Source organism: Aristolochia californica, unplaced genomic scaffold (genome assembly GCF_029961685.1).
Source record: "Aristolochia californica isolate CCGP_79_NKW_82.1479 unplaced genomic scaffold, dmAriCali1.0.hap1 SCAF_10, whole genome shotgun sequence".
Lineage (NCBI taxonomy): Eukaryota > Viridiplantae > Streptophyta > Magnoliopsida > Piperales > Aristolochiaceae > Aristolochia > Aristolochia californica.
In genome coordinates, this window is record NW_027181771.1 from 5,113,122 (window position 1) to 5,125,574 (window position 12,453).

General features: G+C 36.5%; 1 protein-coding gene and 1 long non-coding RNA gene across 3 annotated transcripts; one reads left to right on the forward strand and one right to left on the reverse strand.

Moving 5' to 3' along the window:
- Nucleotides 1–4,603: 4,603 nt before the first annotated feature.
- On the forward strand, nt 4,604–6,853 carry LOC137934393 (uncharacterized). 2 transcript variants are annotated; one of them, XR_011109167.1, is made up of 4 exons: nt 4,604–4,722; nt 6,121–6,267; nt 6,401–6,504; nt 6,612–6,853. It is a non-coding gene; the product is annotated as an uncharacterized lncRNA (long non-coding RNA). The 2 variants fall into 2 exon arrangements; XR_011109166.1 differs by having other exon boundaries at nt 6,642–6,853.
- Nucleotides 6,854–7,419: 566 nt separating this feature from the next.
- Nucleotides 7,420–11,372, reverse strand: LOC137934383 (short-chain dehydrogenase TIC 32 B, chloroplastic-like). The gene is made up of 9 exons (XM_068778674.1): nt 11,274–11,372; nt 10,797–10,959; nt 9,336–9,567; nt 9,162–9,241; nt 8,919–9,072; nt 8,717–8,795; nt 8,321–8,405; nt 8,189–8,235; nt 7,420–7,748 (listed from the first exon to the last, which is right to left on the reverse strand). The coding sequence occupies exons 2-9, from the start codon at nt 10,912–10,914 to the stop codon at nt 7,575–7,577; spliced, it is 969 nt and encodes a 322-aa protein (XP_068634775.1). The 5' UTR covers nt 10,915–10,959; nt 11,274–11,372; the 3' UTR covers nt 7,420–7,574.
- Between the last annotated feature and the right edge of the window lie 1,081 nt (nt 11,373–12,453).

Below are 12,453 nucleotides of genomic sequence, written 5' to 3' on the forward strand. Positions count from 1 at the left end.
AGTGGGCTTGATGCGTTATTTCATGCCAAGATCTCCTCGTTTCCCCCATTTTTAGCGGCTAGTGGGCGGAAAACTCTCGTCATCCTTTATGCTCGTGGATCATGAATCTTCTACTGCAACATTCCAACTTTCTACTTCTGATAAATGAAGGTGTCATAATTGTTAAATAATGAAAAAGAAAGAATTTCGGAAGAAGAAAGTGAGAAAGTGAAGAAGAAGAAGAAGAAGAAGATAGTGATGAGAAGACGTTGAAGAAACTGTCAGGGTTAGGGGGTAAGATCAGCCCCTAACCCATTTATATTAGCTTTAAGTAGTTATAAGAGAAAAGGAGAGAAATGCCTTTGCTCTAGCTAGCTCTCTTATAGCTTCTAAACACTAATAAAACTAAGTACAAATTACATTGATGAACAACTCTAATTCACATATGTTTAACTATAACTTCATAATACAATATCTTAAATTAAAATTACCAAAATACCCCTAACCTCTATCACTCTCCCTCAAGTTTGAGTGTATATATATCTACTAATTCCAACTTGGGACAAAAATAAAAAATAGACGTTTTCCAAGGGTATATTACTTTATTGTTCAGCATTGTATCACTGATAAAATGACAATTCACTTCTATGTGTTTGGTCCTTTTATGAAATATTGGATTATTAGCAATAAATATTCTCTCGTTTCAATTCCATAGGACCACAACCAAATTCCCCTAATGCAGATTTTACCCACATAAGTTCAATTTATAATATAAAGCCATTGTTCGATGTTTTGCTTCAGTACTTGATCAAGCAAGTACATTTTGTTTTTCACTTTGCCAACTGATAAGATTACCTCTGACAAATGTATAATAACTTCTAGTACATTTCTTGTCTAATTTTGGGATATCCTACAATGTTTAAGTGTTCATGTGATTCATCATATAATCTTTTGCCAAGAGCTCCTTTTAAATACTTCAACATTCTCTATAACTGCCTCAACATGCACTTTCCAAGGAGTATCCATAAATTGACTCACAACTCTAACTGTAAATGATATATCAAGCCTATTAGTCATGACAAATTAATTGTCCAACTAGTCTGTGATACCTAGTTTTGTCTCTAAGCATTGGACTATTGTCATCATTCAAACAAGAGTTTATTTTCATAAGAGTCTTAACAAGTTTGACACCCAATAAACCATGTCAGTACTCAACATATCATTCACATATTCTCTGAGGTAAAATCATACCTTTTTTAGTCATCGCTAATTCTATTCCCAAAAAGTATTTTAGTGTACCAAGGTCCTTAGTTTGAAATTGTTGTTTTGGATAATTCTTCACATCCTTGATACCTGCAATATCATTCCTAGTGATCACAATATCATCAATTTATATCACTAGTACTACAATTCTAGTCTGTCTATGCAAAATAAATAGAGAATGGTCACAATGGTTTTTGATAAACCCAAACGACATCACCACCTTACTAATTTTCTGGAACCATGCGTGTGGGCTCTATGTCAAACCACAAATGGCCTTTTGAAGCTTGCACACTTTACCTGTATCCCTATGAGCAACATACCATGTAGGTTTGAAAATGTCTTCGAGTAACATACCTCCATATACATTTCTTTATACAAGTCTCCATATAAAAAAATATTTTTTTAATATCAAGCCATTATAAAAACCAACTTTGATTGATCGCTACTAATATCAAAATCCGAACAGTGCTAAGCCGAGCAACAAGTGAAAATGTGTCAAAGACATTAACACTATATCTTTGAGTGAATCCAATGGCCACCATATCAAGCCATTATAAAAACCAACTTTGATTGATCGCTACTAATATCAAAATCCGAACAGTGCTAAGCCGAGCAACAAGTGAAAATGTGTCAAAGACATTAACACTATATCTTTGAGTGAATCCAATGGCCACCAGTCGAGCTATATAGTGTTCCACAATGCCAACTACATATTATTTTATTGTTTATACCTATCAACAACAAAAAAATAGTGGCTCTAGGAGGCTGATCAACCAAAAACCACATTTTCTAAGCAATCAAGGCATCTATCTCCTCATCCAAGCATTTTATCCACTTTGGAGAAGCTAAGGCATCATCCTACACTCTAGTAGGAATAGAGACATTGGACAAACACAAGACACAAGAGAGAAGCGTATGTCACATGATGAGATAGAGGATGTTGAGTCCAAGATTGTTTACCTTTTTGAAGAGAAACATGAAGATCTAGGTTACCCACAATAGGATTTGCAGACTTCGAGGTAGATGGTGGAGGAAATAGTGGGATGGGCGTTATTGATAGTTGTTGTGCTTTCTTCATTGATGAGGATTGCACACACATATGTTACCTTTGATACACTTGTAAGGGATTTTGTGGTTGTTGATTAGTGCTTGTATGTGAAAGTTTGAGAATAAGAATAGGTAAAAAAGACAACAAATATATTCTATTTAAAAGCGAGTACTTCAGATGATGAAAAATAAGGTGTATTCTCAAAGAATATAACAACTACAAATACATAGACTTTTCTAGATATAGGATCATAACACAAATTAACCTTTTGTGTCCAAGAATACCTTAGAAAGACACGTCGAATAGCCCAAAGAGACAATTTATCAAAATAGGGACTAATAAAATGAGCAAAGCATTTGAGCAAAAAACTCAAAGGGGTACATCAAATATCTTACTCCCAGGTTTTAACAAATGCATAGGAAGGCAACCACCTAGCACAAAAGATGACATTCAGTTAATTAAATAACAAAATGTGAGTATTGCATCCCCTAAAATGACTTCGAAACATTCATTTGAAATAAAAGTATCTAAGCATCTTCATAATCAACTAGCAACATGTGAGAACTTCATCCCCCCAAAATGATTGGAGCATTCATTTGAAGTAAAATGTTTGAGCAATTTCAAGAAGGTGCTTATTCTAGCGCTCTGGTATTCATTATTTTCGTGAAGTGTACACACGAGCTATTTGATGAATGATCCCATGCTTAGTGCGAAAAATGAAGAATATATTATTAACAAATTCAATGTCATTATCCGAATGAAAAACAACAATGGAAGCACCAAATTGTGTTTTATTTCAATATAAACTGGATAAATACATCAAATACTTTTGTTTTCTCTCAAAAGATATACACCCGAGTCACACCATTATAATCATCTACAAAAATCAAGAAATACTTAAAATAAAAAAGAATTAGAAATCTAACATGGGTCTCATACATCTGAATGTACCACAGAAATAGGACGATGACTCTATTGACTACTGATAGGAATTGAACTAAGATGATGGTTCTCTAGCTAGCATGACTAACAACCAAATGATGTTTCAAAAGGAAAAGTAGGAATAAATTGATGGAGCTTGACTATTGACAGATGTCCCCAGCATAAATGTCATAATGAGAGGACCCAACTTGTAATACAAACAAACTTGTCTTCTAGAACAATGTCAAGATAGTACAGTACATCACTCTCATGCCCGAACTAATCTACTTCCTCGTCTACAAGTCTTGAAATACACAATAGATGGAAAAAAGTGTGGTTGAACTATTAAGTGACTGGGTAATTTTATTGGCAGACAGTAAGTTGATAGGAAACTTTGGAACATACAAAACAAAAGTTAAAGAGATACTTGACAAAGGTTAAAATTCCCTTCACCACCAATCGATGAATAAGAACCATTAACCAAGGTAACTAATTTGTGAGACGAAGATGGTGATACATTTGAGAAAATGGAAGACATACTTGACATATGGCTGCATACACCAAAATCTATCACCCAAGACAAAGGAGAGTAAAAATAAAGTGCAAACATTCTTGAGCTTGTCATTATGGTATTGGAAATTGGAGGATTTGGGGATGCCTGAGAAGCTGAAGTAGTAGCTAATGCTAGTTGAACCAATTGATGTAGTATCTTCTATAGTGTCTCTTGGGTACTCCCAGATGACCCTATCTAACTATTTACCATTTCTTCACTGCCCACTGACACACTAAAATTAACCCATGTAGGCTTTCCAAAAAATTTCCAACATTAAGAGGTGAATAGACTTACCACAAAGGACACACTTTTTATCTGCATGACCTAGATCTCATCCTCCACTGTCACTACCACATTCCTCTAGATGATTTAGACCTAGAAATAGAAGAAGAAATATATAGAACAACATCAAAACTAGTAGTAGTTTTACCATTTTTTATTACTTGTTTAACTCGAAGAACTCTATTGTAAACTTTTTCCAATGTATGATCACTATCATCGGCTAGTATCTGTGCCCTTAAAGCATCATATTATGGTCCAATTCATCTAGTTAACGAGTAACCTAAATCCGATTATTCTCTTTTCAGAGTTTAGTTGTATCAATAGTAAAGTGATTAAATGTGCTAATGTCTTGCAAAATGCCTCCCTATCTCTATAAAATAGTGAGCGGTAGGGGTGGTATCGAACCAAACCGGTTAGCGAGTAATTCGAATTCGGTTTGGTTTCGGCTGGAATAAACTCTAAGGAAGCTCGGTTCGGTTCGTGAGCTTGTGAACCGGTTCGATTACATAAACCCAGTGTAAAATAAGGTACTCGGAGTCGGGACCGGAGGAGGAAAGGCGAACGCTCCCCTTTCTCCTGCTCCTGAACCTCCCCCATCTCCAGCTCGTGAACATTGAAACAGGGGCCGAGACGCCAGAGCCAGTGGTACGATCGTGCGTGCCTTCTCAGGTTACAGGTACTCTCCCCCCTCCTCCCTTGTTGTGTCTCTTTTTCTTTCTTCCTGTAATCGCCTGCTTCAGCATCTGCTTGGGAGATTGTACTGGTTGCCTCAAACCGAATTCGGGAAAGGAGGACACCCTTTTCCATATTGTGGTTGATTATATATCACAGGCCTTCAAAATCCGGGACGGTAAGGAGGATACCCATTTCTTCAGCCTGTATTCGCTTTTGTTCCTGTTTTCCACTCTGAGAAAGCATCACTGACTCACCTTCATTGTTTCTGATCTCTTATTTACCCTTGAGCTACAGCCTTCTCCATTACTTTGATTTTCATCTTCTTTTTCAAGCAGCAAACTTCGTCTCCCCCTTTTACATTCTCTCAGATTTTTCTGTTCTTTTTTTTTTATTATTATTATTAGGCTCTGTTATTTCTGCAAGTTATGCTTTACACTGATTTTTTCTCAAACAAATGAGCAATCCTTGTTGATTGCATCACGATATATGTATTGGTTAGTGCTGGCTACTTGTTTGACAATATGTGCATGTGAAAACCGTCGGGCTAGCATAATTTCTTTAACTGTGATACAAATGTCCTGTTCACTGCGCAGGAGTGTATTGTTCCAAACCTGAGGCTAGAATATCATAATTTCTTATGCTGAAGCTCCTTCAGATAGCCTGCCAAATATTATGCAACTAGACCAAATTGAAAATCCCATCATACTTGTCGAAAATCTTCTCTTTCTATTCCTCGACCTTTAAGGCAAATGTGCTTTTAGTTGGAGAGTTTGAGTGGAAGTGCTCATGATGAAATTCTGTTTTCTCAAATAAGCATAATTTGTCCTTTGAACATGTAATGGCAGCTTAAAAGATAAGAGCTGAAAGAATTTAAACCAAATAGTCTTCAGGTTCTGCAAAAGAAGCATGCTAAGGTGCTCAGGGCCAGAAAAGGGTAAAGTTGGGGAGATTACTCGATTCTTCGAGTACAATAGTACTGTGAGAGTTAAAGACTTGAATTTGAAGATTAAGCATGTGAAGAGCAGAGAAGAGGGTGAACAGGGACAAATTATTAAGGTTTTTTTTTTTTTTTTTTGAAGAAGTCTAAATTATTTTTTGAAGAAGAATAAGTAGATATTTTAAAACAGATTATTAAGGTTGGTATCTTTATATTAGCTTTATCCCTTGCTCGATCCCAATTTTGTACAAATTTGTATTTCTTTTCACACTGTAACTACTATCTATGCTCCAAAAAGTAATTATGGGCAATGATAGATAGTGGTGCTTGTAAAATACCAAATTGATGCTTAAAATATTCACTGTAGGTGTTTCAAGCAGATGGGCTTAGAATCATGGCTATTTTGTGTGACTGCAAATGAATGTCATAGTTGTCGTTAACTGTTGATGGATTCATTTGTAGGTAGAACACTTCGTATTGTACATACATTAGCAAATAGTTCAAGTGTGGCAGATATGTTTATGAGTATACATTGTCATGAGCTCATGGCTACGTGCTACTACCAGCTCGTTGCTATGGACAAGCGACTCTTCCAGAAAATGCATCTGTGTATGTTGCACTTAAACTTTCTTTTTGAACTAATGTATTTTTCTTATGTACAGAAGTGTAATCGATTTGCTTGTTTTCTTTCTTCCACTGTTAATATATATAGGAACTAATATTCATGCCTGGATCGAAATAGGGTTGCGCGCTGCCAGGACTCAAGGCAGCGCTCCAAGCTGCCTGGATCAAAATAGGGTTGTGCGCTGCCAGGACTCAAGGCAGCGCTCCAAGCGCATCTGTTAGGTTACGTGCCACCAGGACTCTAGTTGTTAACGATTTGCTTGTTTTCTTTCTTCCACTGTTAATATATATATAGGAACTAATATTCATGCGTGGATCGATATATATAGGAACTAATATTCATGCGTGGATCGATATAGGGTTGTGCGCTGCTAGGACTCCAAGGCAGCGCTCCAAGCGCATCTGTTAGGTTACGTGCCACCAGGACTCCAGGCGTATCTGCTGGCGCATGCGCGACAAGTACAATTTTGAGTTTTGTTGTTGGAACACTCTTCTTGTCATAATTTTATTTCATTTTATGTTTTCGGGATCTCAAGACCAAGAAGATAATTGGTGGAAGATATGAGAGGAAGCCTGTATTATTTTGAAGGCTTCGCCAGCTAGATACCGTTGCCCGGTAGTGGTACCCAAGTCTGGTCACCCTTCATCACTTAAGCTCCATCAACTGTTTCCATATTTAAGTTGTCTTCTCTTTCTTTTTAAGTGTGCATCATGCCAACTAGACAAACATTCAATCAATCTGTTAGCTAAGAGATGTTAACATGTCTTTAATTCTTAACACTCAACGCCCATCTTTAAAGGCCTTCTAATAAATAGATGGACCACTGTGCTTTTTCCAATTGGGAAACACATCCCTCTATTACAAGTAAAGTAAACAAAAGCAAACAGAACCACTATTGAGGAAGAAAAAAAAAAATAATCAAAAGTTAGCAGTTTTTAGCCCAAGTACTCGTTTTATCTCTTTAGACTTTGAAATCATATGATTGTTTGTATCATTGTACATCATTTTTTAAATGGAACTAATACATGAGGATCATAGTAATATAATCCCCACTTTGAATGGCTTAACTATGGTCATTCAGTGAGCCCAGTTATAAAGGCAATTACATATCTGGAACTGTGAAGAAACAGGCCAAGTGAAACAAAAGATAGAGAACAGTATATTCAGCCATACTTGTATACTTTCAGACAATGTAAAATATAGGGCCAAAATATCAAGACTAAGCATCACCAACCTAGATATCCAATGGAAACTTTATAAGACCAAACCGATTCCGGTGGGATCATAAACTTCAGTTTTGTTGAGCTTGGTTAACTAGTTTGTTGCTGTAGTCCCACAATTTTTTGGCCAACTTTTCATCAGTTGCCAGTGCACTCGGCTGCATCTCATTGCAGTCGAGGAAATACTTTCCAGACACACCCTTGAGACCAGGATGCAGAGCTGCATAACAAGTTGTTGCTGCACCCTGAAAAGTTCACCACATTATAAGAATCAATCGTAAGAATGCGTGGGATTATCAATTTAACATTGTTTACGAGAGTCGTAACGCTTAAACTATGTAATATGCTGAAATACTTAAAACATATCTGCATGTCAGATGACAATATAAATCATCTAGTAGAAGAAAGTTCACCAATTCAATAAAGATTCTTTACGTTTTCTCCAAATCCATGCTAAATGATAGCAAGGGATTCCTAGCGCATCCAAACAGGTAAGTTCTTAAGATAGCATGTTGGTTTTTGTAGTTATCTGAGATCAAACATAAACACCAAGAACCGTAAAGCAAAAACAGAATTCATGTTCAATTCTCAGTCTTATCGATGTGTATTTACTCTGGAGAGCATGATTTTTTCCAAAGTACTGATCAATAGTAAATTGCCAGGCCAAGTAGTACTGACTACATACCTGTGGTACATTCTTCCAGAGAACATAAGTGAACACTTTCAGCACCTCTGCAAGAAGATCAGAACGTAAGTCTGCCCAATCTTTTTCAGTCGCAACACATTAAGTTCAAACAAAGAGAATAATACAACATACTCATAAGAAACGCAGAATGTCTCATTAAATTCGTCATTATTAACCCTGGATGAACAGAGTTTGCAGTAACATTTGCACCTTCATCCTGCATCTCCACAGAACAACTCTTTAACAATAGATACATGATCAACAACCTTGTGCAGTGCAAAAAGCAAATGTTATTGATGCAGGTAGCTAGTTTCAAAACCATCTAAACAACTCTATCAATCATCGATGAATCTAGTATTAAAATGTCCAGTATTTTGCATCGAGTACTAGAACTCACTACTCCAACCAATCAGGTTGTCTCAATGGTTAAAAGTTTTGAATAGCTCAGTTCCAGGCAGAACTCCAAATTGTGGGACCTTGTCAGCCAACAAAATTTTCTTGAAACATGGCATAGGAGGAACCCGATACCTTTAGACGACGAGTCAGTTCCTTGGCATGTAAGATATTGGCTAGTTTAGATTGCCCATAAGCCCTCTTATCAGAATATCTGGTCAAAGATTGAAAACAAAGTTCAATCCATTTTTACTCCAAAAGGTAGCAGAAGAGAAGCAGTTCTGCGAAGATGAAATGAAGCAAATAACAGAAATGGTATCAACAAAGGTTACATTACCCAGCCTGATCATTGAGTCTATCAAATCTAATCCCTTCTTCGTAAGTATGAACATGGGCTATAGATGAGAGGTTCACTATCCTTCCTTCAATGCCTGTAGCCCTGGCAGTGCTTTTCATTTTGTCTAGAAGAAGGTTTGTCAGGAGGAAGTGACCTGATACAATGAAAGCAAGCATTATGTCATATTCATAGAACACAACATGCTGACAACCAAAGGGAGAGGCTATGATGTAGCTCTCCTACCTAGATGATTTGTTGCAAACTGCGTCTCAATTCCGTCCTCTGAGAGGCTGTAGGGACAGAACATGATGCCAGCATTGTTTCTGGAAAAATAAGGATTTATTTAGGATTTAATTTGAAGATATATGTTCGAAAGCAAAATGAAACAGCACATCATTCAATAGTAAAGGAGATTACATTAAGATGTTGAGAGGAGCATTAAGAGCGTTGAAATTGTCTGCAAATGCTCTGACTGACTTCAAAGAGCAGAGATCAAGCTTTAAAGCATCTACTTGTGCAGCTCCATTCTCGTTGAGAATCTGCTGCTTGACCTCGTTAGCAGCATCAATGTTTCTTGCACCAATAATAACACGAGCCCCACGAAGAGCCAATACTCTCACTGTCTCTGCACCAATTCCACTGGCACCTCCTGTAGCACATCTCGTCAATGAGCCTTAGAAAATGTCAAAAAAAAAATCTAAAATCTTTAATGGGTTACTTGCAATTCTTTCCATGGACACATCCAAATAAAAAATATCAACAGACACAGATGCAACAACAAGAGAGAACATGACTCTCCTGTCACAGAATTTCAACTTTCTACTTTTTACTATTTAAGGTGTTCAGTTGATGGAAATTTGTATCCTAAATGTCATTTTTTCCCATCTTTTTTAAAAGGTCTTTGCTGAATCAGGCCTCTCAAATTCCTGATAAGAATTTGTCTTTTAGTCAGACATGCAAGTTTAGCAAGCTTTCATCAGAACATTTTCAAGTATGCTTTTATTTGAGAATGTCTTGGAACAAGCACTTCAATGTGCTTAAAGTTGCTGTTCACAATACTACAAAAAAACACTACTCAGTATAAGCAAGTATAGAATTAGAATGGTTCTGAGGATGTTAGCAGTAGGACACCCTCTGGGGACCTATCGTCCCCATTGAGGGGTTTAAGGCAATAAATGGCCAAGCACCTTACATTTGGATCAATATTTATGTCCATTTGAAAAACCTGTTAATCTTCAACATCACTACCAGTTATTCAATTAAATAATGGCTGCGCCATAAAAAAAGTTATTTATTTATTATTTGAATTCTGTTTAAAGTTTTTTTAATGGAGCCTTCCAAGAAAACAAGATCATGAGCTCAATATTCAACCATAGGAAAGTAACGTCTCCATCATAAAAAAAAAAAAACGATAAAGAAATTCCAACCTTTCATCATAATCCTGAAAAACTGAAGAATCAAGATTAGAGGTTTCCACCAAAACGCTACAGCCAGGAAAACGAAAAAAGAACCACGATATGAAACAAAAACCTGCTGCGAAAAGGTACGAAAAAACCAGTCCGGCACCCAATCCATTTTTTTTTTTTTTTTTTTTTTGTGGAAACAATCAAAAGAAACACTTCTTGAACTCGAAATACAGAAACGGGATAAAGCACAAGATTCTGGGGATGGATAAAATGAAAAAGGGAGAAAATCTTTTGTACAGTAACCCATTAAATGATTAACAGCTGCAACGCAAACAGTAGAGAAAGAAAGAAAAGAGATCACAGGCAAAATAGAGTCGCAACGGTAAAAGAGTAGAAGGGAGCTGCAAAACCTATAACGAGCAGTTACTGATGCAAAACAAAGAAAATAGAAATTAGAAACCGTTCGGAACACCTGTAACGATAGCTGTGAGATTGCTTGCATCAATCCCTTCAGTAACCTGTTCGGCAGTTGAAGCAGATCCAAACCCACTTCGCCCTGGCATTCCAGTCATCAATGAAAAAATCCCCATGTGTGCAAACAGCCCAGAACCGAAACAAGACCACTTGTATCCACTCTGCAACACACAAAGAGACTCTTCAGCTACCTTTGCTTCCGCCCAAAAAGGGCGTGGCGCATGACAAGATCGTGGGAAGAAAACAAGGGAGAAGCTCTAGAATCGCTCAAAGGCGTGAGCAAAGAATGAATTAAGTAGCGCGAGACAAAAGCCAATTGCAGTTGGTTGGTTGTTAGTAAATGGGTCGTGGAAGAGAACCAGACAAGAAATTAAATGCAACGTCGGTTCGTAAATAAGTTCCAACGACCCATGATCTGTCTGGTCACAGTTGAGAGACTCAATTAATCAAGGCATTGGCCGTCAAAATATTCTACCTCAAAGACACACCAAGAACTCGGGCGGCAAAATTCGTTTCACACTCCCCTTTTGCACGATAATCTCTCTCCTGTGATTCACTCGAATGTAAAATCGTAAGAATGTTCAAAGTCGGATTAAAATGTAAAATACGCATCGATTTATCACATCCTTGGCCAAGCGACAAAAAATGTAAGAATAGTTCATTTTCTGACGACGACTAGACCCTGCAACTCTGCAACTCTGCAACTCTTTACTTTTCATCCTTACAAAAAGAGAAAAACAAAAAAAGGACTGCCGCTTTTCATAATTCTTTGTGCGTTTTATCTGGGTAATTTTCTAAATACAACCCTGTGATTTCTCGATCTTCAAACTACGTTTGATTCTGTCTTTTCAGATGGCAAACAATATGTACCCAAAAAAAGGAAACATGAATTCAAACAGTCCATACCTAACATACTACATACATGCCTTCGTTGGTACACATAAAAATGCATTTTTGTTGAAATTTAGTGAAAATGGCACCAGGTATGATATGGATGAAACTTTCTTCCAAAACTCTCTTCCTTACACCGGAGAAGAAACGATGACGAATGTGATCAAAGAAAGGTATGAGACGGTTAGGGTACCATATTGGTATATAATATTATTAAATATTTAAAATAAGTTGTTTCATAGTTCTATCTGTTATTTATTTACCAACTTTTCGAATAATAAATAATTAAAATAAGAAAAAATAACCTAAATTTTTATAAAACTGTAAAAGTATAATAAATGACATTAGAAGCCTTAAAGAATATTAAGAAATCCTAGAAAAAGAAAAACGAATTTGAATCTGTTACGGTCCCAGATCTGATACATGGATTCGTAGGGAGGAATAAGAGACTGACGAAAATCAAACCAAAGGGAAGCTTGAAAACCCTAGGTTATTTGATGAGAACCCACACCTCTGAATTCGTTGAGGATAACCCAAAACCCTATTTACTCTAAATCAATGTTTGACTTTCTCATTACTCTTATCCTTTAAATAAGGTTCACCTTTACAAGGTTTAAGATAAAATATTACAAAAATACCCCTATAAATAAAATATTCTAAAAATACCCATGTGACCTATTAATTCTTTAACAGAAATAAAAAAAATTAAAAATAATAATATTATTACGTGCATACCCAAACATATATTCACTCAAACAAAAATT

Excerpts from the sequence above, each read along its gene's own strand:
- LOC137934383 (XM_068778674.1), bottom strand. The coding sequence starts at position 10,914 with ATGGGGATTTTTTCATTGATGACTGGAATGCCAGGGCGAAGTGGGTTT. Across the intron at positions 8,406-8,716 it reads AACTGACTCGTCGTCTAAAG|GATGAAGGTGCAAATGTTAC; the intron begins GTATCGGGTTCC and ends GTGGAGATGCAG. Across the intron at positions 8,236-8,320 it reads ACATTCTGCGTTTCTTATGA|AGGTGCTGAAAGTGTTCACT; the intron begins GTATGTTGTATT and ends ATCTTCTTGCAG.